The sequence below is a fragment of the Leptonotus elevatus genome, chromosome 12 (assembly GCF_054856555.1).
Source record: "Leptonotus elevatus isolate MCC_2025b chromosome 12, RoL_Lele_1.0, whole genome shotgun sequence".
Classification (NCBI taxonomy): Eukaryota; Metazoa; Chordata; class Actinopteri; order Syngnathiformes; family Syngnathidae; genus Leptonotus; species Leptonotus elevatus.
Window position 1 is genome coordinate 23437153 of NC_141250.1, and position 27128 is coordinate 23464280.

At 50.2% G+C, this 27128-nt stretch overlaps 1 protein-coding gene across 1 annotated transcript in view; it reads right to left on the reverse strand.

Moving 5' to 3' along the window:
* Positions 1 to 2293: 2293 nt before the first annotated feature.
* The window catches only part of ttn.2 (titin, tandem duplicate 2), a 218087-nt gene continuing 193252 nt past the window's right edge, over positions 2294 to 27128 (reverse strand). Inside the window, exons 220-254 of the mRNA XM_086090619.1 lie at positions 26756 to 27055; positions 26526 to 26677; positions 26281 to 26431; positions 25900 to 26199; positions 24049 to 25815; positions 23671 to 23964; positions 23303 to 23590; positions 22911 to 23210; positions 22467 to 22801; positions 20644 to 22375; positions 20240 to 20542; positions 19756 to 20067; positions 19340 to 19630; positions 18855 to 19154; positions 18370 to 18511; positions 17901 to 18064; positions 17252 to 17554; positions 16895 to 17176; positions 16213 to 16806; positions 15804 to 16094; positions 15423 to 15722; positions 15033 to 15335; positions 14640 to 14942; positions 14283 to 14551; positions 13890 to 14205; positions 12801 to 13106; positions 12402 to 12701; positions 11716 to 12291; positions 11330 to 11635; positions 10866 to 11248; positions 10553 to 10763; positions 4656 to 10457; positions 4018 to 4153; positions 3668 to 3867; positions 2294 to 3521 (exon numbers count right to left, since the gene is read on the reverse strand). Of these exons, the coding sequence (XP_085946745.1) occupies positions 3214 to 3521; positions 3668 to 3867; positions 4018 to 4153; positions 4656 to 10457; positions 10553 to 10763; positions 10866 to 11248; positions 11330 to 11635; positions 11716 to 12291; positions 12402 to 12701; positions 12801 to 13106; positions 13890 to 14205; positions 14283 to 14551; positions 14640 to 14942; positions 15033 to 15335; positions 15423 to 15722; positions 15804 to 16094; positions 16213 to 16806; positions 16895 to 17176; positions 17252 to 17554; positions 17901 to 18064; positions 18370 to 18511; positions 18855 to 19154; positions 19340 to 19630; positions 19756 to 20067; positions 20240 to 20542; positions 20644 to 22375; positions 22467 to 22801; positions 22911 to 23210; positions 23303 to 23590; positions 23671 to 23964; positions 24049 to 25815; positions 25900 to 26199; positions 26281 to 26431; positions 26526 to 26677; positions 26756 to 27055 (18620 nt within the window). The 3' untranslated portion in view covers positions 2294 to 3213. The remainder of the gene's footprint in view (positions 3522 to 3667; positions 3868 to 4017; positions 4154 to 4655; positions 10458 to 10552; positions 10764 to 10865; positions 11249 to 11329; positions 11636 to 11715; positions 12292 to 12401; positions 12702 to 12800; positions 13107 to 13889; positions 14206 to 14282; positions 14552 to 14639; positions 14943 to 15032; positions 15336 to 15422; positions 15723 to 15803; positions 16095 to 16212; positions 16807 to 16894; positions 17177 to 17251; positions 17555 to 17900; positions 18065 to 18369; positions 18512 to 18854; positions 19155 to 19339; positions 19631 to 19755; positions 20068 to 20239; positions 20543 to 20643; positions 22376 to 22466; positions 22802 to 22910; positions 23211 to 23302; positions 23591 to 23670; positions 23965 to 24048; positions 25816 to 25899; positions 26200 to 26280; positions 26432 to 26525; positions 26678 to 26755; positions 27056 to 27128) is intronic.

Genomic DNA, 27128 nt, shown 5'->3' on the forward strand with positions numbered 1-27128 from the left:
ATGTCCTAAAAAGCTGGTCAACAAATGTGTGCGCGTGCGTGTTTCCTGTTTGTGGCTGGTTTTCCAAAGCAACTCGTGTTTGTGTGTTTGCGTGTTTTTGCAGGACGTCGTGCGCATGACGAGCAAAAGTCGCTGCTGGGTCGAAAATGTCGCACTTGACGTCTTGAAATGTTGTCACATGTCCCTGCCGCGTCTTCAAATGTCCTCACAAGGGTTGGCGCGCGTGCGTGCGTGCAAAGACGCACACATTTCCAGTCCATGTCCTTCTTGGGTGGACTTGCGCTTTTTACTGTCCGCGTGTGCGCGAGCAGCATGTTTTGTCTTTATAAGGCTCTCGCATGACTTTCGTGCTGCCCGGTCTTGCGTGCGTGCGTGTGCGTGCGTGCGTGCATGTGCGCCTGCCTGGCGCCCTCGTCTGGACGCTTTTATTACTCCAGGCTTTAAGGACAAACATTTTTCACATTGTGATGAAGGAAACTGTCAGTGTTAGCATCACAACGCAAAAGAAATCCAATATATTATAAACATTCATTTGCTTCTATCTTTACGCTTCCCTTTTTGAATTTGTCCGTTTTGGGTAATTTTTCAGACTTTGCTTTTCATGCATTTTTAGACTTGTCTTTTTTGTGTGTGGCAATTTTATGGACCGATGATTATTTTCTGCCCTATTTCTTTTTACGGACATTTATGGCTATTTTTTTCCCCGCCTTCAATTTTCTGCACATATTGGCAATTTAGTGGGCATTTTATGGTCATTTTTGGGATTTCTTTTTTTGTTTCCCAACATTTTCTAGTTACTTTTTAAAGGTTTTTTTTCTACCTTTACATTTTTTTCCCCCAGACATTTTTAGTTAGATCGTTTTATTTATTTTCCTTTTCTGCCAATTTTGCTAGATATTTTATGGTCGTTTTTTTTCCTTTTTGGACATTTTATGGTCATTTGTGGAACATTTTTATGGGTTCTTTTTTATAATGTTCTCATCCATCTTGCAACTATCTTTTTCTCAAGCCTTAAAAATGTGAACTCTGAAATTTGGTAAATATTTAATTATTTCTTAAATATCAAGATGATTGATCGCAAGCAGTCGAGGGCGTGCCCCGCCTCCTGCTGGGATAGGCTCCAGTGGCCCTTGTGAGGACAAGCGGATAAGAAAATGAATGGCCGATGGATGGAAAATCGTTGACTCATTTAATGAATATATTACGGAGAAAAAAAAGAAGAAGAATTTGGAGCCTGCTTTGTGTCACCAAACGGCGCTATTTGCCGAGGCACGGCAGCCGAACGCCAGTGACGCGCACGCGCCCACCAAAGCCACGAAGAAGCGCAACTGGTTTTGGCCCGACACGGCGCCGTTAACTCTCTGTCGCCACATTGCCAGATATGCCGGGGCATCTGCCAGAACGCCTATTGAGTCCCAATATGATATTTGCGCCGGCACCACAATGAAGATGCGGCCATTTTGACGGCGAGTGAAACCGCGCCTGTCTACCAAAATAGGCGCGAATGTGTTTCGGTGTTTTGTCCTTAAGTTGCTGGCGACCGCGTTTCTCCCTTTAAAGCCGGCAGAGCGATTATGTCATTTGGTTTGAAACCAATTCTCCGTCTCTTAGCCGATGAAGTGCATCAGAATATCCACGAGAGGGTGACGTCGCCTCGTAGCTTGTCCTGGAATTCGATTCCAGCATTTTTGGTTGATGCCGATTTGACGGCGGCGCGGGAGGAATTCCAATCCGTGTCACAAGTCGACAGTGACAAATTGTTAAGAAATATGTTTGTAGACGATGAGGATGTTGAACATTTTGACGGCTTTGTAACGGAACGGACGACGAATAGTTACCATTCGATTTCCTGAAGTGCGCTCCAGTGTCGAAGGTAAATATATTTGGAGTTACATACCCGCAGATGCGACATTTGTTTGTTGATTAAAAAAAATAAAAATACTGAAAATGTATAATAATAAACATAGGTTTGTGTGAAAGCTCTGAAAGGTTTTTGGAATGATGTTTCTATCGGCATGAGCTGAGAATTTCCTGGAGGTTTTTCGGGGTGACTCAAAAGTCACCCAAAGGTTTTACAGGCGTGTTTTGCCAGGCACTTTCGGCCTTAATGGGTGAAAAGTCGCAGTGTTGTTAACGCTACAAAAAGACGCTTTTTGAAATAGATTTCCATACCGAGGATTTGACTCCTTGAGAAAAGCTCCCGCCCACGAGGGAGGGGCCGTTCGTATATTCATGACAGGTGATCAAGAATCCCCCCCCCCCCCCCAACACACACACACACCAGTTGTTCTGCTGTGCTGACAATCACACTTTATTAAATCAGTAAAGGAGGAAAAACTCCAGGAGGCTGCGGAAAAAACAAACAAACACCAAAGTGGAGAGACGGAGGGTCTCGCCGCCGCCGAGCCGCCGCACATGATGTGGGTTTGGACGACCGGCCAGGTGCTGGTCTACACACTAACACGCACGCACACTGCAGGCCTCCAGGACTTTTGGCAACCGGCGCGGCTCGAGGCCCCCGCGAGGGTGGCGGGCCGCCGCCGGCCGGCCGGACGCCAAAGGTCGCACGTTGGAAAGAAAGAAAAGAAAGAAAGAAAGAAAAGAAAGAAAGCAAACAGGTGCTCAGGGAGTGCAGGCCGCTCGCACTGTGAGCGTGTCTGGGAAAACGGCGGTTGGCCGTCACCCGCCGCGGCGCGAGGGCCGTTTGCGCTGCTTACGTGAGGGTTGACGCAAACAGCGCTCGGGACCTCGCGCTCGCGACTTGAGTTTTTTTTCTTTTTTCTTTTTCAAGTCTAGTATTGAGTAAACGTCAGCAGGGAGACGCTCTACCTGCCGAGGCCATCTTGGACGTCAACGTAAACGTTGAGGCACGCGGTTTGGAGTTTCTGCGTTTAGCAGGGTATTCGTTCCACGTGCGGAACTTTCTCCTGTTAAAGCCTGTTTTGGTTTCCTTGTTTCACTTCATATGAATTGTCATAAATAACGATGCATACATTCCTCATAACCGTCACATCCGGCTATATACATTATGTACATGTCACTGCAAAAGTGTCATCACATTGGAAAATACTTGAGTTTGTCACGTTTGGTACAAAAAGAGTTCCTATTTACAAGTCGACTCGAGTCATAAATAAAAAGATGAGGAAAAAGGGAAGGGGGGACGCTTCGAATGTCATTCGCTCGCTACTTTGAGTTCCTCTCATTGGTTGTTTTTTACACGGATCCAACGCTGATGCGAACGGTGGCCGTGTCGCATCCCAGATCGTTGGACAGTTTGAGGGTGTAGGTTCCGGCGTCTTCCTCCCGCACGCCGGCGATGATCAGGGTGGTCAGGTCCTCGCTGCTCTCAATGTGGAAGCGGCCCCCCGACGACAACTGGATCTTGCGGCCGCCGCGGGACCACTCCACGTGGGTGGCGTCGCCCGAGAAGGCGCAGGCCACCGTTAGGACCTTGCCGGCCTCGATGCTGATGTCCTCGGGCACCGCCTCGATCCTGGGTGCGGAACCTGAAGCGGCCACACACAACATTTCAGCATCTTACTGGTGACTTGGGAAGCGCTTAGGGCAGCTCCATATATCTATCTATCTATATATAGATCGATATATATATATATATATATATATATATGCAAATCTTCATCAACAGCGCTTTCTTAAGCATCAGTCTTACCGACGGCCCTGAAGGAGGATCCGGCGGTCAGGGCAGTCAGGTGCGAGCTCATTCCCGTGACGCTGCTGGAGCTCATGGCGTACGACTCGGAAGCTACGGAGGACACGCTGGACATGGACATGGTCTCAAACTTCATTTCGGCCGCCGTGCTGCCGAAGGAGCTGGACTTCATTTCGGCCGCCATGCTGCCGAGGGAGCTGGACTTCATTTCGGCCGCCATGCTGCCGAGGGAACTGGACTTCATTTCGGCCGCCGTGCTGCCGAAGGAGCTGGACTTCATTTCGGCCGCCGTGCTGCCGAAGGAGCTGGACTTCATTTCGCCCGCTGTGCTGCCGAAGGAGCTGGACTCCATCATGGCTCGCTGGGCGGAGGATGAGGACGACGAGAAGGAAGACGACGACTGCTCCACGCTGCGACTTTCTCTCTTGGTGGTCGTGGAAGAGCTGGACGAGGACGACTCCTTCAAACTGCTCATGCTGGAACCTGTTGAGTGTCCGCAAGGACAAGCGTAACTCTTAAGTCATTTGCTCCCCAAAACGCATCAATACCTTCTATTTGAAATGTTTGCCGTTTTCGCCTTGTCGCCCTGCTTCCATCGGAAATCAATTGAGGGCGAGCGACGTCGCCTCCTGTGCGCCGAGCTTATTACTGGCAAGCGCTTTTAAAAGCAATTTGTTGATCATTTAGCCATTTGAAGCTACTGCCTCGTCAAGAGCTGTACGTTTTGTTCTGTTGTTATACTGTACTACTCCTGTGACTGCGGGAGTCGTATAATAATCAATAAATGGGACGCTTCTTTGCGTTCTTAAACAGTCATCTCTGCGGTAACATTAAAACGCCTGCGGCTTTTACATGGACCAATCTCGAGTATTCCCCAAATTTAGCTTGCACGGCTTATAGTCAGGTGCGCCTTATCGTCCTGAATTTACGGTACAATAGTAATAAACTCAAATAATCGGCGAGACACTTGAGACGTGTTGCTCACCTTTCAATGCAAGTTGCTTTTCCCGGTAAGCGCTGATCTTCATGCGAATGGACTGGTACACCTGCCCGCTTAAGGAGAAGGACGACTTTGAGACGCCTTCCTCTGATGTCATCTCACAGGTGTACTCTCCCTGGTCACTGTCGGTCAGGTCGTGGATCAAGAGACTGCAGGAACCCTCGGAGTACTGCATCTTAAAGCGGCTGCTCTTGGAAAGCCGTCTACCTTTGCAATACCACGACACCTCCTTGACGCTGCTGTCGCAAACACAAGACATCTTCACCGAGTCTTCATAGGCCACAGCCGCCAGCTGACTCATGACTTTGGGTGGCTTGGGTGTTGGAGACTCGACAGTCGGTGGCGACAAGACCCTCTTGGGGGACATGGCCGGAGGTGGAGACTTCATTCTGGCTGGGGATTTGACTCCCTCGGGCTCAGGGGACTTCACAGCCCTTGGTGACTTGATGCCAGATGGTTCTGGAGACTTGATGCCTCTCGGTGTTTTGATGCCTGCAGGTTCTGGGGACTTGATGCCTTTAGGTGTTTTAATTTCTGCTGGTTGTGGGGATTTGATGCCCCGGGTTGTTTTAGGTTCCTCAGCTTCAGGTGACTTGATTGGAGGCAGTGACTTAGGTGCTGGCTCAGGAGATTTTACACCGCTGGGAGACTTAATTCCCTCGGGCTCAGGGGATTTGATACCAGGAACTGGTGATTTTAAACTTGGTGTCTTCCCAGCCGGAGTTGGTGACTTGACACCTGGTACTGGTGACTTCACCCTAGGTTCAGGGGACTTGACACTAGGTGCTGGTGACCTCACCCTAGGTTCAGGGGACTTGACACTAGGTGCTGGTGACCTCACCCTAGGTTCAGGGGACTTGACACTAGGTGCTGGTGACTTCACACTTGGTTCAGGGGACTTGACACTAGGTGCTGGTGACTTCACACTTGGTTCAGGGGACTTGGCGCTCGGTGCTGGTAACTTCGCACTTGGAACAGGGGAAGTCACAGAGGGCATTGGGGATGTGACTGAAGGCTTCGATGGCTTCACAGTAGGTTCTGGGGACTTGATGCCCTTGACGCCTTTGGAAACGTCCCGGCGGATGGTCAAGGTGAATTGAGCCTCCTGCCGGCCCGCCGAGTTCTCTACGATGACTGTGTAATTTCCCTCATCAGAGGATGTAACAGAAGAGACCTCCAGGTTGGACTTGTACTGTGTGGTGGTGACATGAACACGGTGGGAAGAGAGAATGGTTTTCCCCTCGTGCACCCAGATCACAGAGGGCGCAGGCGCTCCATCAATATCACAAGAGAACCGAGCTGTCTCGCCCTCTGAAACGGTCAGAGATTGGGGCTTAGTGAGGAATCTGGCTGCGACAGACGGCTTGACTTTTTGGCCAGAAAGCTGTTCCGACGCAGCAGCATACTTTGACTTTGTTTCAGCTGTAGTGTGTTTTTCGGAAATCGCAAACTTCTCGGAAGAGTAGGAGGAGGCAGATGACAAGTATTCCGCAGAGGCATAGCCGTAGCGCTCAGCAGACGAGTACCTCTCCGAAGAGGCCCCGTATCTTTCTCGAGTGACGTCTTCATGTGTCTCGGATACCTCAGTCTTGCTTTCTTCCACCTGGAAGTGGCTTTGAGATTCATAGCCAGTTTTGAAGCGGGATGAGTGGTAGTGATCCATTCGAGTAATTTCAGGGACAACCGATTTAGGAACTTCCTCATCCCTGCGCCGAGAAGAGAAAGTGGTGTAGGCACCGCCTGCCACATCCAAGGTGGCGTAGTCTGAGGCTTCTCCCCTGGCGTTGGAGCAGAAGCAGCGATACGTGCCACTGTCCTCCTCCTGGCAGTCCAGGATGGTGATGGTTAGAACTCCACTCATGTTGCTGAAGATGTATTTGCTGCCGGTTTCACAGATCTCATTTGCATTGTGGAACCACTTGACCTCTGCCTCCGGCTTGGCTTGGATGTTCAGAGTGAATCTGGTGTCCTGGCCAAGCGGCACGCGGTGAGAGCGCATCCTGACGGTTACGCGGGGCCCGTGATCCAGGCTGAATGGTGACTGACTAAGCACATGATATGTCCTCTCAGACTTCAGAGCTGCCTTTCTGGCCTCGTAGCGGGACATGATGTCAAAGCGGGCAGAGCGCTCAAACCGAGAGGCGGAACGGGAGGACCTCTCAACAGACTTAATGGGGCTCGGGGAACGAGGACGAGTTCTCTCTGGCGTGGGGGATCGCCTCTCTACAAGCTCGGTCTCCACCTCTACCTCCATCCTCAGACGAGCTGGACGGATCAACTCGGAGACTGGACGCATCAGCTCAATGTATGTTGGGGACAGTGAGCGCCGCCTCCTCATGAACTGAGAAACAGTACGCTTTTTCTTTGTCTCTGTAACCTCCACAGCTTCCTGCCGTACCTCCTGAGACCTCTCTTCACGCTGCACCGCGTGCCGTTCCATGCGAACCGGACTGACCGCTGGGGAGGCAGAGAAGCCAAGCTCCAGTTCATCCTCTAGCATCATCTTCTCCTGCTCGGTCCTCCTGGAGGACAGATAGTCATCAGCGCTCATCATCAGCTCCTTGTCGCTCAAATCACCCAAAGATCGTCTCCGAGATCGGAACGATATCTCAGACTCGGGAGATGGCGAGCGGCGGGCAGGTCTGACAATTTCCAGGTCGTCCAAAGTCAATTTGGGAATTCGCCATCTCGGCCTATACTGGTCGGTGATCCTGGGGAGCGGCATGACGTAGAACTGCTCCCACCTGGACAGGCGAATTCGCCTTTGCCGCTTTTGCACAAACCTTTCCGTTCTCTCCGAAACCAGATACTGGTCTCTCAATTTGCGGTACCACTTCATGTCAGAGAGTGCGACAAACTGCTTAATAACTTTGTCCTCGTGAAGGGCTCGGCGGTCATGAACTACAGGTTCGGGGATCTCATACGGCATGAAAATCCTTCGCTCTTCTTCTAGTTTTTTGGTTTCTGATTTCACCACCGAAATGTCAAACTCGCCCTCAACGTTCTTGGTACTGACAGCAGGCTTGTACATCTCTGCAGCAAATTTCAGAGCTTCTTGGGCAGTTGGATTCAGAGGAACGATCTCCTCTGTGGCAACAATCTTCTGAGCCATCTTGTTGGTCTTTTCTATCTGCTTCTGGACGTGTCTGTGTTTCTCCTCCTCACTCTTGTACTCTCTTCTGGTGTAGGTGAGACGTTCCACGTTCAGGATTGCCTGGCAACTGACAGAGCCAGCACAGTTAGTCGCGGTCACTTTGTAGACACCAGAGTCCTCAAGCAGTGTTTCCCTGATGCACAGGACATGGTGGTCAGCATCCTCTTGGATGATGATTATCTTTGGACCCAGCTGGAGAGAATGGCCGTCCTTCTCCCATTTTAGAGAAGGAGTCGGGATTCCAGACACTCTGATATCAAAGCGGACGCTTTCTCCTTCTGTGCATTCAACATTGGTCAGCAGACGCTTGAACGTGGGCCTCATTGTTTCCTCCGTCACCGGGTGTGGTGTCACGGTGAGACGGGCCTTGCAGCTGTCTTCTCCATACTTGTTGTGGGCCATGACAGTGTATTCAGCATCGTCGCTCATGTCAAGGTTGTGGACGATCAGCTGGTACAGACCCTTGTCACTCAGGAAGGTGTACTTGGTGTCGTCGTCTCCAGGTTTGATTCTTTCGCCGTTCTTCAACCACGTGACACGAGGGTCAGGGTGCACGGTAATGGTGACACCAAAGCGCACATCTTCGCCAATGTAGGCGGTGCGATTGTAGAGCGGCAGCGTGAACTCCGGTGGCCTGTACAGGATCTTGGTTTTGTCAACCCTCCTCCTCAGCTTCTTGATGGACCGGCTGACATAGTGCTCCCTGATGCTTCTCACCGTCTCAACAAAGAGTTCACCATAGGCGCTACCTTCGCCATCCGCACTCAACACCTTGCACCTGTAGATGCCATCGTCACTCTCTTCAATGTCTTTTACATATATGCTGGCAAAACCATTGCTGTACGTGATCTCGTACTTGGAACTTGAGTGCAACTGGCGGCTACCAAAGTACCACGTCACCTGCGTACTTTGGTCAAAGCTGGCGATGCTGCAAGTGAACCTAACATGGCCACCTTGCTCAGCAGAGGCATGCATGACTGGGCCGGCACGTAGGCCGTGGTACTCGGTACAGATCTTCACTTTGCCAATGGCCAATCCTCTCTGGTTCTTGAAGGCGCCACCGAAGGCGACACGAGCTGCCGAGACAATCGTATCGGTCTTCTTTACCACAGAGTGGTAGTACCTTCTGTGCCTTAGCGTCCGGATGACCTTCTTGCTGACATGCTCGATCTTCGTCTTCAGCCAAGGGTGCTCCAATGCCTCGTTGGCTGTCATACGGAGCTTCCTGTCCTTGATAAGAAGTCTGTCCACAAAGTCCATAGCCTCCAAACTGATGTCCCTAAAGGCATCTCCGTCAAAGACATACTCACAGGCGGAGATGTTCTCAACCATTTGTGTCATGGATTCCGCAGCAAATGGATTGAGACCACTCAGCAGCACATAGGCCAGCACACCCACAGACCACATATCAGTGGCCGTTGTGACCAAGTCGTGGCGGTGGACCTCCGGGGCGTAATACTCTGGTGCTGAGAAAAGCATTCTGATGTTTTCACCTGGTACCAGCAACCGAGCCTGGCCCATGTCGATGATCTTGACAAGGTTGCTTTTCCTTGTGGTGTAGACAATGTTGTCTGGGCGGATATCAAAGTGGCCATAGTTGTTGCTGTGCAAAAACTTGAGAGCAGAACAGACTTGTCTGAGATAGAGGACAATCTCCTGCTCTGTGAGCTCAAAGCTGCTTGTTCCAAGGCGCTCAAAAATGTCAACTCCAGAAATGAACTCAAAGATGAGGACCATCTCCTCCATACTTTCAAAGTATTCGTGCAGATAGATAACATTCTGATGCCTTGCTACGTTTAAGGCCTCAATTTCCCGAAGAACCAGCTCACGGTCAGTTCCTTTGACCTTGATGAACTTGGCCATGAAGGTCTTCTTGGTGGCGATCTCCACACAACGGTGGACCGCTCCAAATTGACAGCGAGCCAACTCTTCAGCTATAGTGTACTTGGAGTACAGCTCCTTGATCTTGAAGGAGTGAGCCTCTTCTTTGGTGATCTCTCTGGTCTCGTCCACTTCCTCATCATAGTTCCTGATCACGGATTTGTCCTCCTTTGTGGTGATGGGTTCCGTTGGTGCAGAGGGAGGACTCAGGCCAAACTGGTTCTCTGCAATCACGCGGAACTGATATTTCGCCTGGCCAAAGATGTTGAGGATGGTGATGCTGCAGTCCGCAGTCTGTCCAGCGCGGATCCACCTGTCCGCAGAGGTGGGACATTTCTCCACAACATAACCGATGATGTCACTTCCACCATCACTGGCAGGGGGCTCCCATGTCAGAGTAATTGAGTCCCGGGAGATGTGGCTGACTACCAGTCCTTTGGGAGCTTCAGGAATGTCAGCTATGCTCACCTCGATGGTCTGTTTGTCCGTTCCGAACCTGTTTTTGGCAGTGATGCTATAGTAGCCCGTGTCCTTCTGCTGTACTCCCTTCTGGAAGACCAGCGATGTGAACGAGCGAGTGGTGATGATCTGGTGATGAGCAGAGTTGGAGAGGATCTCCTGACCCTTCTGCCAGGTAATTGCTGGTTCCGGCTTTCCGGAGATGGGAATCTTGATGGTGATGTGTTCACCCCGAACAGCGTGGACTGCTCCCATTCCTTGGAGCTCCTTTGGCAGGTGAATCTTGGCGGGAACTGGAATTACAAAGACAACAAAGCATCGCTCAATCGCAAAACCATCAACATTTAAAGGGTCAATCCTGCTAGTTATTAGCAACTTGAATGTCTACCTTCCACTTCCAAGTTTGCTGTGGTGGAGACGGATCCTCCAGAGTTGGTTGCTCTGACTTGATAGACTGTGGCGTCACTCTCATCAGCAGCAGTGATGACCAGCTGGTAGTAACCGCCCTTGAACTCAAGGGCTTTAATTTTGGTTCCGTCGGCCTGGATCTCCTTTCCACTTCTGTACCATTTCACTACAGGCTTGGGATGTCCCACCACCTGCACATAGGTGGGAAGAAGAATATGAACGCGTGATGATAACTGTAGGAATTACAAGGTAGACATTTTTGTCGAAGGATGTACGCATGTAGAGATAAGAACCTTGGTAACAAAGGTGGCATTGGCGTGGTATTTGACAGTCATATCTCGGATCTCCTCCCTGAAGCCAGGAGCACGCAGAGACTGGTCGGACTTGGGCACAATGGGCTCCGAGATTTCGCTCCAGTCACTCTCTCCGCCCACGTTCTCGCACTTGACACGGAACTCATACTCAAAGCCCTCAATTAGGCCTGTGACCTCAAAGCTGGTCTCCACAATCTTCTTACTGGTGACCGACATCCACTTGTTCTGCTTCTTCTCACGCTTCTCCAGATAGTAGGCGGACACTTTCGCTCCACCGTCACTGCTTGGTGGCTTCCAGCAGACTACGCATGAGTCCTTGGAGGAGCTGACGATGAAGGGTTGTTGTGGTATGCCCGGTTTTTCTGAGGAACAAACCACCGCAATATGATCAAAGATGAACCAAAGAGGGATAATTCTTCCTTGTTTGTGGGTGCGCGACTCACCGAATGGACTCTTGATGATGACCACTGAGGGGATCTCCAGAGGCTCGCTGACACCGTACTGATTTTGAGCAGAAACTCGGAAGTAGTATCCGGCACTCTCCACAAGGTTGGGTACACGGCACGTGGTTCCAGAGACAGAAGAGGACACGAGGTTCCACACTTCTCCCTCCTTGGCCATGCATTTCTCCACAATGTAGTTGGTGATCATGGAGCCACCGTCATCTTTGGGAGCCTTCCAGCCGATAATGACGGAGCTCTTCAGCAGAGCTTCGACCACAACCGGGCCCTCCGGGATACACGGCTTATCTAGGTCCATCAAAACGGGCAGTTTTAGAGTTTCAGAAATTACAACGTATCATTTCGTCATCTGCAAATCACCGCTTTACCTTGGATTTCAACCCGCAAGACAGTGTCAACGGAGCCGAACTTGTTGCTCAGCTGCACTTTGTAACGACCAGCGTTGGTCTTCCTCTGGACGTTCCTCACAACCAGGTGGGTGTAGCTCTCCGTGTTCTCAATAATCACCTTCTCGGACGAGTTCAGAGGCTTCTTGTCATAGAACCACATAATCTGGGGAATGGGACGGCCGATGTAGACCACATGGAGGCGGAGACTGGTGCCAGCTCCGGCGTAGTATTTCTCCTTCAGAGGGAAGCCAGGGTGCAGCTGAGGTGCAGCTTGTAGCCGCAGTTTGCCGCTGGTCTCGATCTCCCCGGCTTCGTTGATGGCCCTGCAGGTGTACAGGCCCTCGTCTTCCTGCTCATCGGTCATGATGCTGAGGGAGTGGTTGCGGCCGTCCGAGCTCATCTTGTACTTGCGACTCTGAATCAGCTCTTTGCCATAGCGGTACCACTTGATCTCTGGCAGAGGTCTGCCGATGATACCGCAGGACAGCGTGCCAGACTCTCCGAGTTTGGTTGTGACATCCTGGATGTCTTCCTTCAAAGCCGGAGCCTCGCCGACTGCCAAACATCGACAAAAGTGCATTTCAATTAGTAAATTTGACAATGTAAGCAGAAGATGATCTGGTATTTTGAGCAGTGAGCTGATGAACTGCAAAACCATCACGCACCGCTCAACTTGGTTTTGATGCCCATGGGTGTGCGCTTCGGCCTGCTGAGACCGGCTTCGTTCTCCGCCAAGATTCTGAACTCGTACTCTGTGGCCTCCATCAGGCCACCCATGGTGAACTGGCGGTCTTTGGAACGTTCTTTGTTGCACTTCTTCCATGCACTTTCGCCAGCCTGCCTATATTCAATCCAATACCCCAAGATTTCCTTCCCCCCGTCAAAGTCGGGCCGCAACCAATGGATGGTTATGCAGTCTTTGGTTACAGAGATGATATCGATCTCTCCTGGTTGGCTTGGTTTGTCTGTTGAAAAGAGATCAATGAGCATGTTAACATACGATAACAAGGTTGAACTGATTAGCTCCCCGCCCCTGACTGCACCATCATGGGACCTTTACACACCGAATGGATCTTTGCAAACCGCCGACTCAGATGCAGGGCCCGGCTCACTCTGCCCAACGTCATTCTGAGCCACAATTCTGAACATGTATTCGGCATCGGGGATGAGGCCGGTGATGTTGTACATCGTGGTCGTGATGTGAGTCTTGTTGTGGCGGACCCACTTCTCTGTGGAAACCTCCCTCCTCTCAACAAAATATCCTGTGACACGAGAGCCACCATCATCCCGGGGCCGGGCCCATGACAGAGACACTGAGGACTTGGCCACGTCCATGATCTCTGGAGGGTTGCTGGGAGGTTCTGGCGGGCCTGTAGATAAATAATAGCGAAACAAAAGCAATTAAGAGTTTGGGTTTTATAAAATGACTTACGAGCCTAATTTGTTCTGTGACCAAGGTGTTAAATCTTTTCCCCCAGTGAAATGGACTGAAAAGCTGTTCATCCATTCTAAGCACCACACGTTTTTTTTTTTGTTACGCGTCTTCAATTCAGAAATCAAATGCACACAGCATTGCTTTGAAGCGTCCAAGGCTTGCGAGGTTGCGCGCGTATAGCGAGTGTTTTTCCCATCAGGATTCATTCAGGGTTGCATAAGGTTACAAAGACCGCAGCTATGGAACAGCTTCCTTATTGGTGATAACCATTTCTACCACTACAACAAGCAGTTAGCCATCAAGCTATGCCTCCAAGGTGGGAAAAAAGCCCGTCTGTGTGTTTAGGGGTTTTGTATTATTTGGGCAACAATGTCTTTGCAGTAAGAAGTGGCAAATCCTAAACGTGATGTCGTGGCTAATTACAATCAAGTGTGGCTTTTTATACTGCTTGGACGCATGGGTTTCATGACCCAGTGTCAACCATGGCAACGTATTGCATGAAAACAACAAAAACAAGAGAATGCAAATAAAGGACGCAGTTTCATACGGTGCGACGTACTGTAGCATTTATTCATTATTTTGTATTGGTGAGTTTGACTTTTGGCTCAAATTTTGGTTCACAACAAATCAATGAAGAGACCCCTTTGAAGTTGAAAAACGCTTGAGTTGGGGCACCCGTAAGCCACGTTACCACTGTATATCCATTGCCGGTACTCACAGAGCGGTGTCTTTGCTGTGACAGCCTCCTCAGACTTCAGAGACCGGCTGACCCCAAACTGGTTCTCAGCAGAGACCCTGAAGTGGTACTGCGTATTCTCCTTTAGGCCTTTGACCACAAGGGAGTTCTCTTTGACCCGGGCGTCCACCGTGTACCAAGCAGCCTTGGGCACTTCTCGCCTCTCCACGATATATCCAAGAATGTCGGAGCCTCCATCGTCAGACGGGGGCCTCCAGCTGACTCGAACCGATCTGGCCTGAATATCGTCAAACTCCAGAGGGCCCTCTGGGACGTCGGGACGCCCGATGACCTTCACCTGGAGACATACAGACATCCACACAAAAGATGAAAAAGAACTTTAACCTGGTTGTAGCGAGCAGGATGGGACCTTACCTTGATGTACACGGCTTTCCTGCCACATTTGTTCTCCAACAGCAGGTCGTAAGTACCCGTGTCGTCTTTGTGAGCCTCTTTGATGACGAGCTCCGTTATGTCATCACCGGTGGCGATCATGGCCCGATGGGAGATGTCGCGTCCATCCTTGGTCCACTTGCATGTAGGGATGGGCTTACCAGTGAACGGCACCGACAGGCAGATGACTCCTCCTTGCCGCACCACGTAGCCCTCCTCATATCTACTGGCCAGCTCGTATTCAGGATGATCTAAGGAAGACACAGTGGAGATTTTGGTTAGACAGAATACCGCAAATAGTGTACGTCAGTGTACAAACAACCAATTAATTTATCTTACTGAGCATCTCCTGGACTTTGACGACCCCAGGAATCTCCGCGGGCTCGCCAGTGCCACCAGCATTGCAGGCGATGACTCTGAACTTGTACTCAGCACCCTGGGGCATGTGTGTGAGGGTATACTCGCACATTTTGGTGGGTGTAGTGTTGCACAGGGTCCACTCCACCTGGTCCACTTTCTGCATCTCAACCAGGTAACCGGTGACCACAGAGCCGCCTTCTTCTACAGGAGGCAACCAAGCCAGAGACACGGAGGTTCTGGTGGTGTCTGTAACTTTGGGATGAACTGGAGGACCTGGTGGTGCTATTTAAGAACAGTACAGCTAGGGTCAGACTGACTGATTCACGAGTACATGTATGTCCGTATGTGTACTTCAATAAGTTTATCAGGTACCTATCGGATCCATGGCAACGGTGATGGCAGAGGTCTCGCTGGGTTTACCAGTTCCTCTGGAGTTAATGGCGGTGATGCGGTATTCGTACTCCAGGCCTTCGATCAGACCAGAAGAGCGGTATCTGGTCATGGTCACAGGGTTCTTGTTGATCCTCAGCCATCTTTCTGAACGAGGCTCCTTGCGCTCAATAATATAACCGGCAATGGTGGAGCCACCGCTGTCCTCCGGTGGATGCCATGTCAGAGTCATGCCCTCGTGAGTGACATCAAGCACCTCTGGTCTACTCGGAGGTCCGGGGATTGCTGCGCGAGTCAACCACAGGTAGATTAGGAGGAAAATCACTTGTTTACAGACTGCCTAGGTGTTGCCAATTTAAAATGTGGACTTACTCTCGGCACTCTTGCATTCCACCACTTGCGACTGCAGGAAGCAACCGACACCAAAGCGGTTCATGGCGGCAACTCGGAACACATACTCTGTTCCCTCACAGAGTCTGGTGAACTTGAAGCACGGTCGAGTCACCGATTCCGAGACTGTGATCCAGCCGGGGCGGTGAGCATCGCGCTGTTCCACCACATATCCGCTGATGTTAGCGCCACCATCCTTCTCTGGAGGTTCCCAGCTAACAGTCACTGATAGGCCGTCAACCTCCACGATCTTCATGGGGCCGACTGGTATGCCGGGTTTGTCTGAAAAAGGACGTGAAGACTATCAAATATCTGGAAACTGCATATCAGTTATGTGCCTATTTGGAGCTTCAGTGTCCTTACCGAGGATGACGATTTGAATAACTTCAGTTGCCACACCAACGGCGTTCTTGACCTCCAGCATGTAGTCTCCTGTGTCGTCGATGGTAGTTTCGCGGATGACGAGATGGGTGTATTTGCCGTTACTTTCTATTTTGATGCGCTCCAGGCTGTCCTTCAGCTGGCCGCCGCCAAAGAACCAGGAGCAGACAGGCTGCGGTTTGGCCGTGATTGGCAAGTTGAGGTCGATGGGTTTACCATGGGGGACATAGACAATCTTCTGTGGAATGCTGGTTAAGTCGATCTTTGGCATCACTGGAGGCAAACGCAAGAGGATGCGTCAGGTGAAATAACAAAAGCGGGGACTCATTTTACTCATTTTTTATATATATATATATATATATATATATATATATATATATCTATATCGTACCTTTGATTTCCTGGATGGTGACCGGGCTGACAATGTCCATGGCCTCACCGGTTCCTCTGCTGTTATAGGCTCGGATTCTGAAAAAGTACTGGTCATTCTCTGTCAGCGACTGGACAGTGTACTGGCACGTAGAAGCCTTGACGGTGGCCACTGTGGTCCACCTGTCTGTAGACACCCTGCAGGCTTCGATAATGTAGCCCGTCAGCCTGCTGCCGCCTTCATGCATCGGTTTCTCCCAGCGCAGAGTGACTGAAGACTTTGTGATGTCAATGATCTGGAGGCTCAGAGGCACTGATGGTACTTCGCACACCAGCACGGCCTCAGCTGTCTCGCAAGGCTCACCAATGCCATAGATGTTCTCCGGTAGTACTCTAAAGAAGTAGTGCGCGCCCTCCTCCAGGCCTGTGATCCTGAACAGGGTCTTTCTACACTCTGTGGTGACAGTCTTGTAAGATTTCATGCTGGCTTCACGTTTCTCGATGATATAGTTGCTGACGTGAGCACCGCCGTCAATACTCGGGACATCCCAGGTGATGACAACTGACTCCTTGGTATGGTCCTTCACTTTCACAGAAGCTGGAGGACCAGGAGTGTCTGCAGGAGATGAGTAGAGTGAGACAAATTAGACACCAGTTTTAAACCTCTAATACTGCACCCAGGGACTCTTTGGATGTTCACCTACCATAGACTTTGACCAAGATGGTTGCAGACTTCTTGCCTGACGGGTTCTCCGCCTCCACTACGTATTTGCCAGAGTCATAGCGGTCAACCTTCTCCACAATCAGCATGGTGTAGCTGTCAGTGGTCTCGATGAAGCCGCGGCTCTGCAGCTCCACGCCCGTCTTCCTCCAGGACACAACTGGCGTCGGGCGTCCACCAACAGTCACAAAAAGTCGCAAAGTTCCTCCAGCGCGAAGACAAACCGTTTTCTTGAGGTCCTCGTCCAATTCCAGGTCGGGCATTTCTGGGGGGGGGGGGGGGGGGCAGTGCCGTCAGAGTCAGGCTGTGTTATGCAGGCTGTCCATCAGGCAAGACTTACCAATTCTCTCCAGGGGCTCGATCTCAGCACTGGGTTCGCTGAACTCTCCGGTACCGTTGCTGTTGACAGCTGCCACCCTGAATCTGTATTTCTTAATGGCGACCAGACCGCCGGCCAGATATTCGTTGGTCTTGAGAGCCTTGGCTGTGGCGCGGTACCACTGCTCGGAACCCTCCTCCAGGATTTCCACCACATAGCCGGTGACATCTGAGCCGCCATCGTACATGGGTCTGGTCCAAGTCATGCTGATGCTGTGCTTGGTCGTGTCTGTGATGCGAGGTACTGACGGGGGAGCAGGGGTGTCTACAAGGGGACGCGAGCAAAAGGTGTTCAAAATGTGCCTCAAACTAGATCAGGGGTGTCCTAGCTATGCCCTGGGGCCTACATCAATAACTATAAATACAAACCCCAATTCCCCAAGTTGGGACGTTGTGTCAAATGTAAATAAAAACAAAATACAATGATCTGCTAAGGATCCAGAAAATGGATAGCAGGACTGACTGACATACAGTATAACAAGTATAAAACTAACATATAATTGCTCAGCACTACAGTGATAAGATTGATTTTTAATAGGTATAATGCCAAAATGGCCCTTGCATCCTTCCTTGGAAGAAAAGGTTTGGACACAAACAACAGAAAGTCTCACAGGTGGGTTCTCTGAGGAGGATGTATGGTGAGGCGTCGCTGGGCTGGCTATCTCCTGCCGCGTTGACGGCCGTCACTCTGAACTGGTATTCGCTTCCTTCCAGCAGGCCTGTGATCTTGAGGCGTGTGTCATAGATGGTGTACGTCTTGTTGACGCGTGTCCATCTGGTTTGCAAATGGAGAGAGAGCACGTGTCATGAGCACAGGGAGAACATATCCAGGTCAAACTGCAAAAAAGGCATGAAATGAGGAATATATCACTTCATTAATGTGAAATGATCTGACAATAGAATAAGCTTTTACTTGGCAAGGTAAACAAATAGTAGCTACCATCATCTCATCAAATATCTTCAATATATATATATTCTATTCTATACTATACATTCAAGACCGGGCATATTTGGCCTTGATTGGAGACACCTAATGGTTATATTTAGGTTTTGACAAATTTGAGAATGTGTTGCCCAAACCTGGTGCTATTCTTCTCCCGTTTTTCTACGATGTAAGTTTTGATCTCGCTGCCTCCGTCACTTTCTGGCTTCAACCACTCGATAATGACGTGTTCCTTGCCCACGGCTGTCGCCTCCGGTGTGCCCGGCGGAGATGGCAAAGCTGGAGTACAGACAAACTGGGTCAGTCACAGATACAAAAATGCAGTCTGCCTTTTATGACTTAAAATACTTTTTCACAGTCACATGACAAATTTAGGAAGCGGGACTTGCTTGACTAAAAATGACAAAAAAAACTCAAATCTTGGGGACTAGTAAACTACTTGATTTGCTTGAATTTAAAAAAGAAGACGTTTTTTTTAAGTTTTCACAAGGCTTGAGCTTTACTTATGTACGTACATGTCTTACTTACAGCCTTGTTTTCTGAAGACGCAAGGATTAACCTATTTCTACTGAGCTAAAAGCACCTGAGCTGCTTGTCCGTCGGATAAAAATATAAATCTTACTGTAAGCATTCCTTGCGATGACCGGTTCAGATTCCAGTGGAACACCAGGTCCATACTTGTTAACTCCCCGCACTCGGAAGATGTACTCGTTGCCCTTGATCAGCCGGGTGCTGACACAGGACAAGCTCTTGCACTCGGTCTCCATGATGACCCAGTTGAGGCGACTGGTCTCACGCCGCTCCACGGTGTAATGGCTAACAATGTCGCCGCCGTCCTCCAGGGGGATCTTCCAGGACACAGTGCACTTCTCCTCCGTCACTCTGCTAATCGCAATCTTATCAGCTGGTGGCCCAGGAGTGTCTGAGAGACACCAAAAGACAAGTTAGTTCAGTGTCCATTTTATATTTGTGTAACCACTATCTGCAGATTTTTCAGCGATCACGTTCCTTTTTGATGGTTGGATGGATGACAGTTTTTACACACATGTCCAAATTTGGAGTTGCACACCTTTCACAAAAGTTAGGGTTAAGATTTCATCAACTTACCCAGGACTTTAACGGTGACGGTAGCCGTCTTGATTCCGTTGACGTTCTTGACAGTCAGGACGTATCTGCCAGTGTCAAATCTGTCGCAGCTCTTGAGGACAGCCATTGCTCTTGTGCTTGTGTAGGTCAGGGAGTACTTCTCACCCGGGTCCAGGATCTTGTCGCCCTTGGACCAGTAAACGGTGGGTTCTGGTTTACCACCCACCGTACCGTCTAGGACAAGGTCAGACCCGGCGGCAACAATAATGGTCTCCCCAACCAACTTGCTGTCCAACTCTGCTCGAGGAGGAGCTGAAGATGGAGAAAGATTATTTCAGTTTACCTTAAAATATGCTCTTAAGTCAAGGGTCTACTGCAACTGAAACAACTGATGAAAAAAAATTTTTTTCCTTCTTTTTTTCTTTTAAAGAGCTTACAGTATTCGTCCTTGCATGTCACGGGTCCGGTGGATACTGAAGGCGCACTGTGGACCCCGGCAGCATTCTTGGCAATGATGTGATATTCGAAGGTTTCTCCCTCTCCCAGATTGGTGACAGTGAAGTAGTTCTCCGTGATGGTGGTGTAGTTGCACTTGAGCCAGCGGTTGTCGTCCCACTCATCAGTACTGTAGACTTTTCTTTCCACCACGTAGCCAACTATCTTGCTGCCGCCGTCATTGACGGGCACGGTCCAGCACAAGGACACGGAGGAGCGAGTGATGTCCGTCACATGAGGGTGACCAGGAGGATCTGAAGAGAGGATGGAAGATGTTTGAATCAAACTCTAATAGACTTTTTTAAGCTTCAGGTCTTGTTGGATTTTACTACCCTTTCAGCTTGTTCATAGCCATTATTGACCGTGTACAGACAAAGGGCCCAAATTATGAAAGGTTTGCACATGTAAAAACAGGCTTCCACTCACCGACGGGGTTGAGTGCCACCACTGGTCTAGAGGCTTCACTGGCTTTGCTAATTCCAGCGATGTTCATGGCATAGACTCTAAACTGGTACTCCAGACCCTCAATCAGACTGGACACCTTGTAGTGACAATCCAGACAGGGCAGCTTGTTCTCCCTCACCCACAGAATTGTATTCCGCTCTTTCTTCTCAATCCAGTAGCCAGTCACCATGCTCCCACCATCAGCATAAGGCACATCCCACTTGATGCTGATGGCATTGGCAGACACGCTCACCACATCCGGACGTGTTGGAGGACTTGGAGGAACTGCAAGAGTTAATCAGAGAGAACGATAATTTTGCACACAAAAAAATAGAGAACATTTTAGGCAATACATAAAGCATGATAAAACAAAAACAAAAACATACCAAAAGGATGTTCAATGACCACAGGTGCAGACTCGATGGACTTGCTGACTCCAAACTTGTTCTCGGCGCACACCTTGAACATGTACTCCATATACTTGGTCAGATGAGTGACCTTGATGGTAGTTCTCTTCACGCTGGAGTTGACCACTTGCCAGGAGTTAGAGCCAGACTCGCGCTTCTCAACAATATAGTTGTTGATTTCGGTGCCGCCATCGTCAGAGGGCTCAGACCAGGACAGCGTACAAGACTCAGACGATACACCTGAAACCACCGCAGGGCCTGTTGGAGGGCTGGGTCTTCCAACCACCATCACAGTCACGGTAAAGGTTTTGACTCCAGCGGCATTCTCCAGAGTCAGGTAGTATTTGCCGCTGTCGCTTCTCTTGCTGTCTTTCACCACCAGAGTGGTTCTCTCTTTGGTGGTCTTAATGGAAACTCTGTCCGTCTCCTTCAACTTCATCTCTTCCAGCCTCCAAGTGACTTTTGGTGCTGGCCTACCGCTAATGGGGATGTCAATGGTGAAGGTATTGGAGGTCTTGCAGGTGATGAGCTGGTTGGTGATACTGCTGAGATCGGCGGTGGGTTCAATGCGAGGCTCTTTGATGAGCACCGAGGTTAAGGTAGCCTGAGGCTCACTGATGCCAGTGTCGTTCTTGGCTTTGACTCTGAATTCGTACTCTGTGTTATCAATTAGACCTTCCACCAGCATCTTTAGGGACTTGGTCTCCCCAGCCACAGACCAGAACTGTTTGTCCTCGGCTCTGAACTCCACTATGTACCCTCTGATGGGGCTGCCACCGTCATGGTCAGGCTTAAGCCATACCAGCGAGGCTGTGGAACTGCTGGTGTCAACAACGTCTACTCTCTTAGGCGGAGCAGGTTCTTCTGTCGCCATGATGGGGTTGGTCATCTCGTGAGGCTCCCCCTGGCCATACTGGTTAACAGCAATCACTCTGAAGAGGTACAATACACCGATCTCAAGACCGGTTACCCTGATCATCTGACGGGAGCACTTGGTGCTGACCTCTTGCCAAGTGAGGCGGCTGGCCTCGCGCTTGTCCACAATATAATGTTGGATCCGCGAGCCGCCATCGTTGCTTGGGGCGTCCCACATCATGGTTAATGCCCCACGTGTGACGTCCTTGAAGGTGAAGGCGCCCGGAGGTCCGGGTGTGTCTAGCACTTTCACGGTAAATGTAATAGACTTGCGCCCGCTGTTGTTTTCCAGGGAGAGTGTGTACTTGCCGGCCTCGTAGCGCGTGCACTCCTCGATATTCAGAGTCGAGTGGGAATCTGTGCTGTTAATATCAACCATCACCGGCAGGTCGCTATCTACTCGGGACCAGGTGGCCAGAGGAGTCGGTTTGCCCCGGAAAGCCACGTGAAGCGAGACTGTGCCGCCATTTTTCACTGTATGTGTCTGTCTGAAGTTGGCATCGATGTCAAACTCAGGAGACGTCAGCCTATCTAGAGCCTGCACGACGCTGGGCATCACTGAGGATTCCCCTTCCCCAGCCCCATTCACAGCGCTGACCCTGAACTTGTAAAGCTCACCGGCAACCAGGTCCTTGGCAGTGTACCGGTTGTGGATGCAAATCTGGCTATTCACTCTATGCCACTCTTCGAGACTGGCCTTGCACATGTCAATATTGTAGCCAATGATTGGTAGGCCGCCGTCAAAGACTGGCTTAATCCATTCCAGGGTGACAGAAGATTTGGTGGAGTCAATAACCTGACGGACACACAAAGCACAGTTCGTGCACCAGTTACGCTTTCGTCATGCTGCAATCTGAGGTCTTTATGATGCCTCGATTCCGACCTACCTTGATTACTGTCGGGGCACTGGGAGCACTGGTAGGCTCTCTGCATTTGAAGAGCCTAGATGTGCCACTGGCCGGTCCTACACCGGCGCCGTTCTCTGCCATGACACGGAACTCATACTCATTGCCCTCAATAAGGTTGGTGACTTTGTGCCTGAGCTCTGTGATGGGCCTTTTGGCAGAGACCTTCACCCAGCGCAGACTCTTCTTCTCACGTCTCTCCAAGATGTAGTGCTTGATCTCATTGCCGCCATCTGACCTCGGCCGGGTCCAGCACAGGGTGATGCTGTTGCCGGTCACATGTGTAGAATCAGGGGTACCAGGGGCTTCAGGCACAGCTGAGCATGGGAACAGACATAAACACGAGGCTGAGACTAGCAACTTCAACCAACATTATCACACAAAAACTATTTCAGGCAGACAACAAGAATCGTAAAACATCCTTACTGTATTGCATCTGTGCAATGAAAGGAAGAGAGTCCAGTGGTTTGCCAACGCCAAACTTGTTGACAGCAGATATTTTAAACTGGTATTCGTTGCCCTTGATAAGTTTGGTGGCGCTGAAAGAGCAGGCTTCACACTTGGAGGTAACCAAGGCCCAGGAAAGTCGAGACGTCTCCCTCTTCTCTACAACGTAGTGGGTGATGGCCGCGCAACCGTCATTTTCCGGAGGATTCCACCACACAGAGCACTTTTCGGCTGTGATGCCAGTGAAACGGATGGGACCCTCAACTGGTCCAGGAGTATCTGAAAAGACATAGGATGGGGAAATGCTTCAAAAATGGACAAATGGGATGGTTCGGTCGTCAAAAGGAGCATCATCATGAGAATATAGCTACCCTGGACTCTGACGTTGACGTCAGCTCTCTTGGCACCAGAGCTGTTCTTGGCCTCCACAGTGTAGATGCCGCGGTGGTTCCTGTCTGCATCGCGGATGAACAAGCTGCTGGTACCAATACCAGCTGTAATCTCAATATCCATCATGGTTCTCTTGTCGATCTCTTTTCCATCCTTGTACCATGCAACCTGCGGTACTGGACGACCGGTGATGTTGCAGCTAAGCTTGACATTCTCTCCAGCTCTCAGTGTCAGCATCTGGTCTGGGGACCATTCGATCTCAGGAGAGACTACAAATTGCAAAGAGGACTTGTTATGATTCGTAATCTGAAATCCATCTTTACATTTTTGCCAGCGAAAGAATACATACTGCTCTCATCCTTAGTCATGATGTATCCAGAGGAGTTGGATGGTGGGCTGACAGTGCCCACAGCATTCCGGGCGATCACCCTAAATTCAAATCTGTCTCCGGCGGACAGACCGGTCACAGTAAATTGGGTCTCACTGATGTCAGTGAAGTTGCAGCGCAGCCATTTCCCTCTGCCTTGGCGCCTCTCCACGCTGTAGGCCACAATTTTGCTACCTCCGTCTCGCTTGGGGACGTCCCATGTCAAAGTGACAGAGTCTCGGGTCACGTCAATGCAGATTGGAGTGCCAGGTGGATCTACAGAAGATTTCCCAAAATGTTAGGTCAAACGTTTCAACAAAAAAATACGTATAATTATAAACCAAGGTCACAAGTACTCACCAACAGGCGAGATGGCGAGTGCGTGCTTGCTCTGTTCACTAACAGGGCTGAGTCCGGCATTGTTCTCCGCATAGACTCTGAAGGAGTACTCTAGGCCCTCCAAGAGACTGATGATCCTGTACTCTTTGTTGGAGATGATGGTGGAGTTCACCTTCTGCCACAGGAGACTATTCCTGTCCTTTTTCTCAACGTGGTAGCCAAGAATGGGGGATCCTCCATCAAATTCTGGAGCTTCCCACCGAATGGTCATGCCATCACTGGTCACATTGTAGGCGACTGGCTTTCCAGGAACACCCGGAGGTTTGTACTGATGCTGTGCAAGGACTTCTGTGGAAATGAGTGGTACACTGACCCCATATTTGTTTTCTGCACGGACTCTGAACTGGTACACAGTTCCCTTCACCAGGTTTGGAATCTTGAAGGACGTTCTGACCACGCTCGAGCAGACCATCTTCCAGTTGGCCTGGGAAGTCTCACGCTTCTCCACACTGTAGCAGGTAATCTCGCCTCCACCATCGTCTTTGGGCTCATTCCAAGAGATGATAATATTTTGGGCTTTGATCTCATCAAAGTGGATGGGGCCAACGGGCACAGAGGGAGGTCCCAGAATGGTCACCTCAATGTCAAAGTAGTTCTTTACAGTTCTGTTGTCCAGAACCAACGTATACTGGCCCGCATGCTCCTTCTTGGCAACTCTGACTGTAACTGCTGTCTTGTTGTCAGTGGTTCTGAAGCGGACCTTCTCACTTTCCTTAAGAGGCAAATTGTCTTTCAGCCAACTGATGGCAGGCCTGGGTTTTCCCTTGAAGGGCAGCTCAATGTGGATGTTCTGACCGACACGAACAGCCAGCTCTCCGTTAAGGTAGTCACTGAGGCAGGCCTGGGGTGAAATGATGAAGTCCTCCACTGTGATTGGGCCAATTTGTGAGAAGTCACTAATGCCCTTCTCATTCTTTGCATAGACCCTGAAGTTAATATGAGAATCCTCTTGCAGCCCCGTCACCTCACATGTGCAGCGCTTACAAGTTGTAGCCAAGCTCCAGCTGACGTTGTTCTCATATCTCTTCTCGATGACGTACTCAGAAATGTGGCTGCCGCCATCATGATCGGGTCGGGTCCACTGCAAGGTCACGGAGGTCTTTGTGGAGTCAAGCATGACCAGGTCTTTAACTGCACCGGGAGTCTCAGTGGCTCTGACAGGCTCCACGGTCTCGCAGGTGTCACCCACACCAAACTCATTTTCAGCTGACACACGGAAGAAGTAAGCGATGTCCTCCTCCAAGCCCGACACCTTGTAGCTTGTATTGGCACACTCGTCCGTAACCGTCTGATACGCTTTCATGGTGGAGCCCTTCTTCTCAACAATGTATTTAGTGACTGGTGAACCACCATCAATAAGAGGAGCCTCCCAACTCAGTGTCAATTTTCCTCTGGTCACATTCTTAATCATCAATTTTTGGCAGGTGGACGGACTGTCTAGAACCTTCAGGGAAACCGTTATGATCTTGGGCTCACCCACACCATTCTCAATCTCCAGCAGGTATTTGCCGCAGTCGTCGCGGGTGACCTTGGGAATTAGTAGGGTGGTAGCGCGCTCGGTGCTGGTGATGGTGTAGCGTGTGTCTGCGGCAATGTTGCGTTCACCGCGGCGCCAGGTGACGCCAGGTGTAGGGCGTCCCTTCAGGGGAATAAACACCTCCACGTCGCGCCCTGCACGGGCAGTATAATGGGTGGTCATTGGAACGTCCAGGTCCACATCAGCCTCCTCTGTTGGGAGAAAAGTTTCACACCGAGATTTGAGAACAGCTGGACTTGATACACTGATAGTTTTATATTTGTGGGGATACAAACCCAAGATATCCTTGGCTTGCACGGGCTGGTACATCTTGATATCCTCTCCTTTGCCCTTGCAGTTGACAGCAGAAACTCTGAAGAAGTAGTAGGTTGCTGGTTTGAGGTGAGAGACCACATACTCGCAGGTCTTAACCTGTGGGTTAACCGTCGCCCATTCTCGCTCCTCTGTGTTCATTTGCTCTAGGAAATAGTGTGTGATCTCGCTGCCACCATCATACACAGGCTTCTCCCAGCCAAGAGTGATGGAGGTCTTTGTGGAGTCCACCACACGCAATTTGGATGGTTCCCCAGGAAAATCTAAAGATAAAGAAAGGCTCTGTCAGCTGTGGTAGCAGAAAGGAAGAATTAGAACATGTCGTGTTGAGTGCAAAAGTATACCGATAGGATCATAGGCCTTGTACAATTCAGAGGCCTCTGAATAGTTTCCTGCTCCAGCCTTGTTGACAGCACATACTCGGTACTGGTACTCATTGTTCTCCACAAGGCCGGTGACCTTCTGCCTGGTGTCTCTGATTGTGCCTTTCACCACCTGCACGAAAAAGCACGATCAGTCATTAGCGTTGCAGCTGCTGACCCACCAGTGATGAGAAGCATCTCCTCAATGCTATTAGCCCCAAGCCAACCTTGAACCACTGGAGACTCTTCTTTTCCCTTTTCTCTAGGTAGTAGCCGTCAATGTCGCTGCCTCCATCCAAAGCTGGTCTCTCCCAAATCACTGTCATGGTTGACTTAGTAATCATGGAGACTTGAGGCTTGGATGGCTCGCTGGGAGGGACTGCCGGAACGAACAGAAGATCAGTTGATAACTGCAACATAGGTGGCAATTCATTCATCATTTATTCCCTTTTCCTACCAAAAGCGTTCTTGGCGATGACGGGCTCAGACTCCAGAGGGTCTCCGACGCCGTACTTGTTGATGCCACGAACTCTGAAGATGTATTCGTTGCTGTGGATGAGTCTGGGCACGTTAACAATGCAGTCGACAAGTTTCTCCGAGATGATGGACCACATGACTCGGCTGGTCTCCCTTTTTTCCACGATGTAGTGCGTTACCATGGCACCGCCCTCGTCAGCAGGAGGAGACCACATTATCGTGATGTTGTCAGCTGTCACCTTCTTAAACTGGATCTCTCCAGCAGGGGGCCCTGGCCTGTCTGTAAATGGGAAGCATGGAATGTATTCATATTGGTACTTACACGGGGTTCACAAAGCACATTATAAAAATTG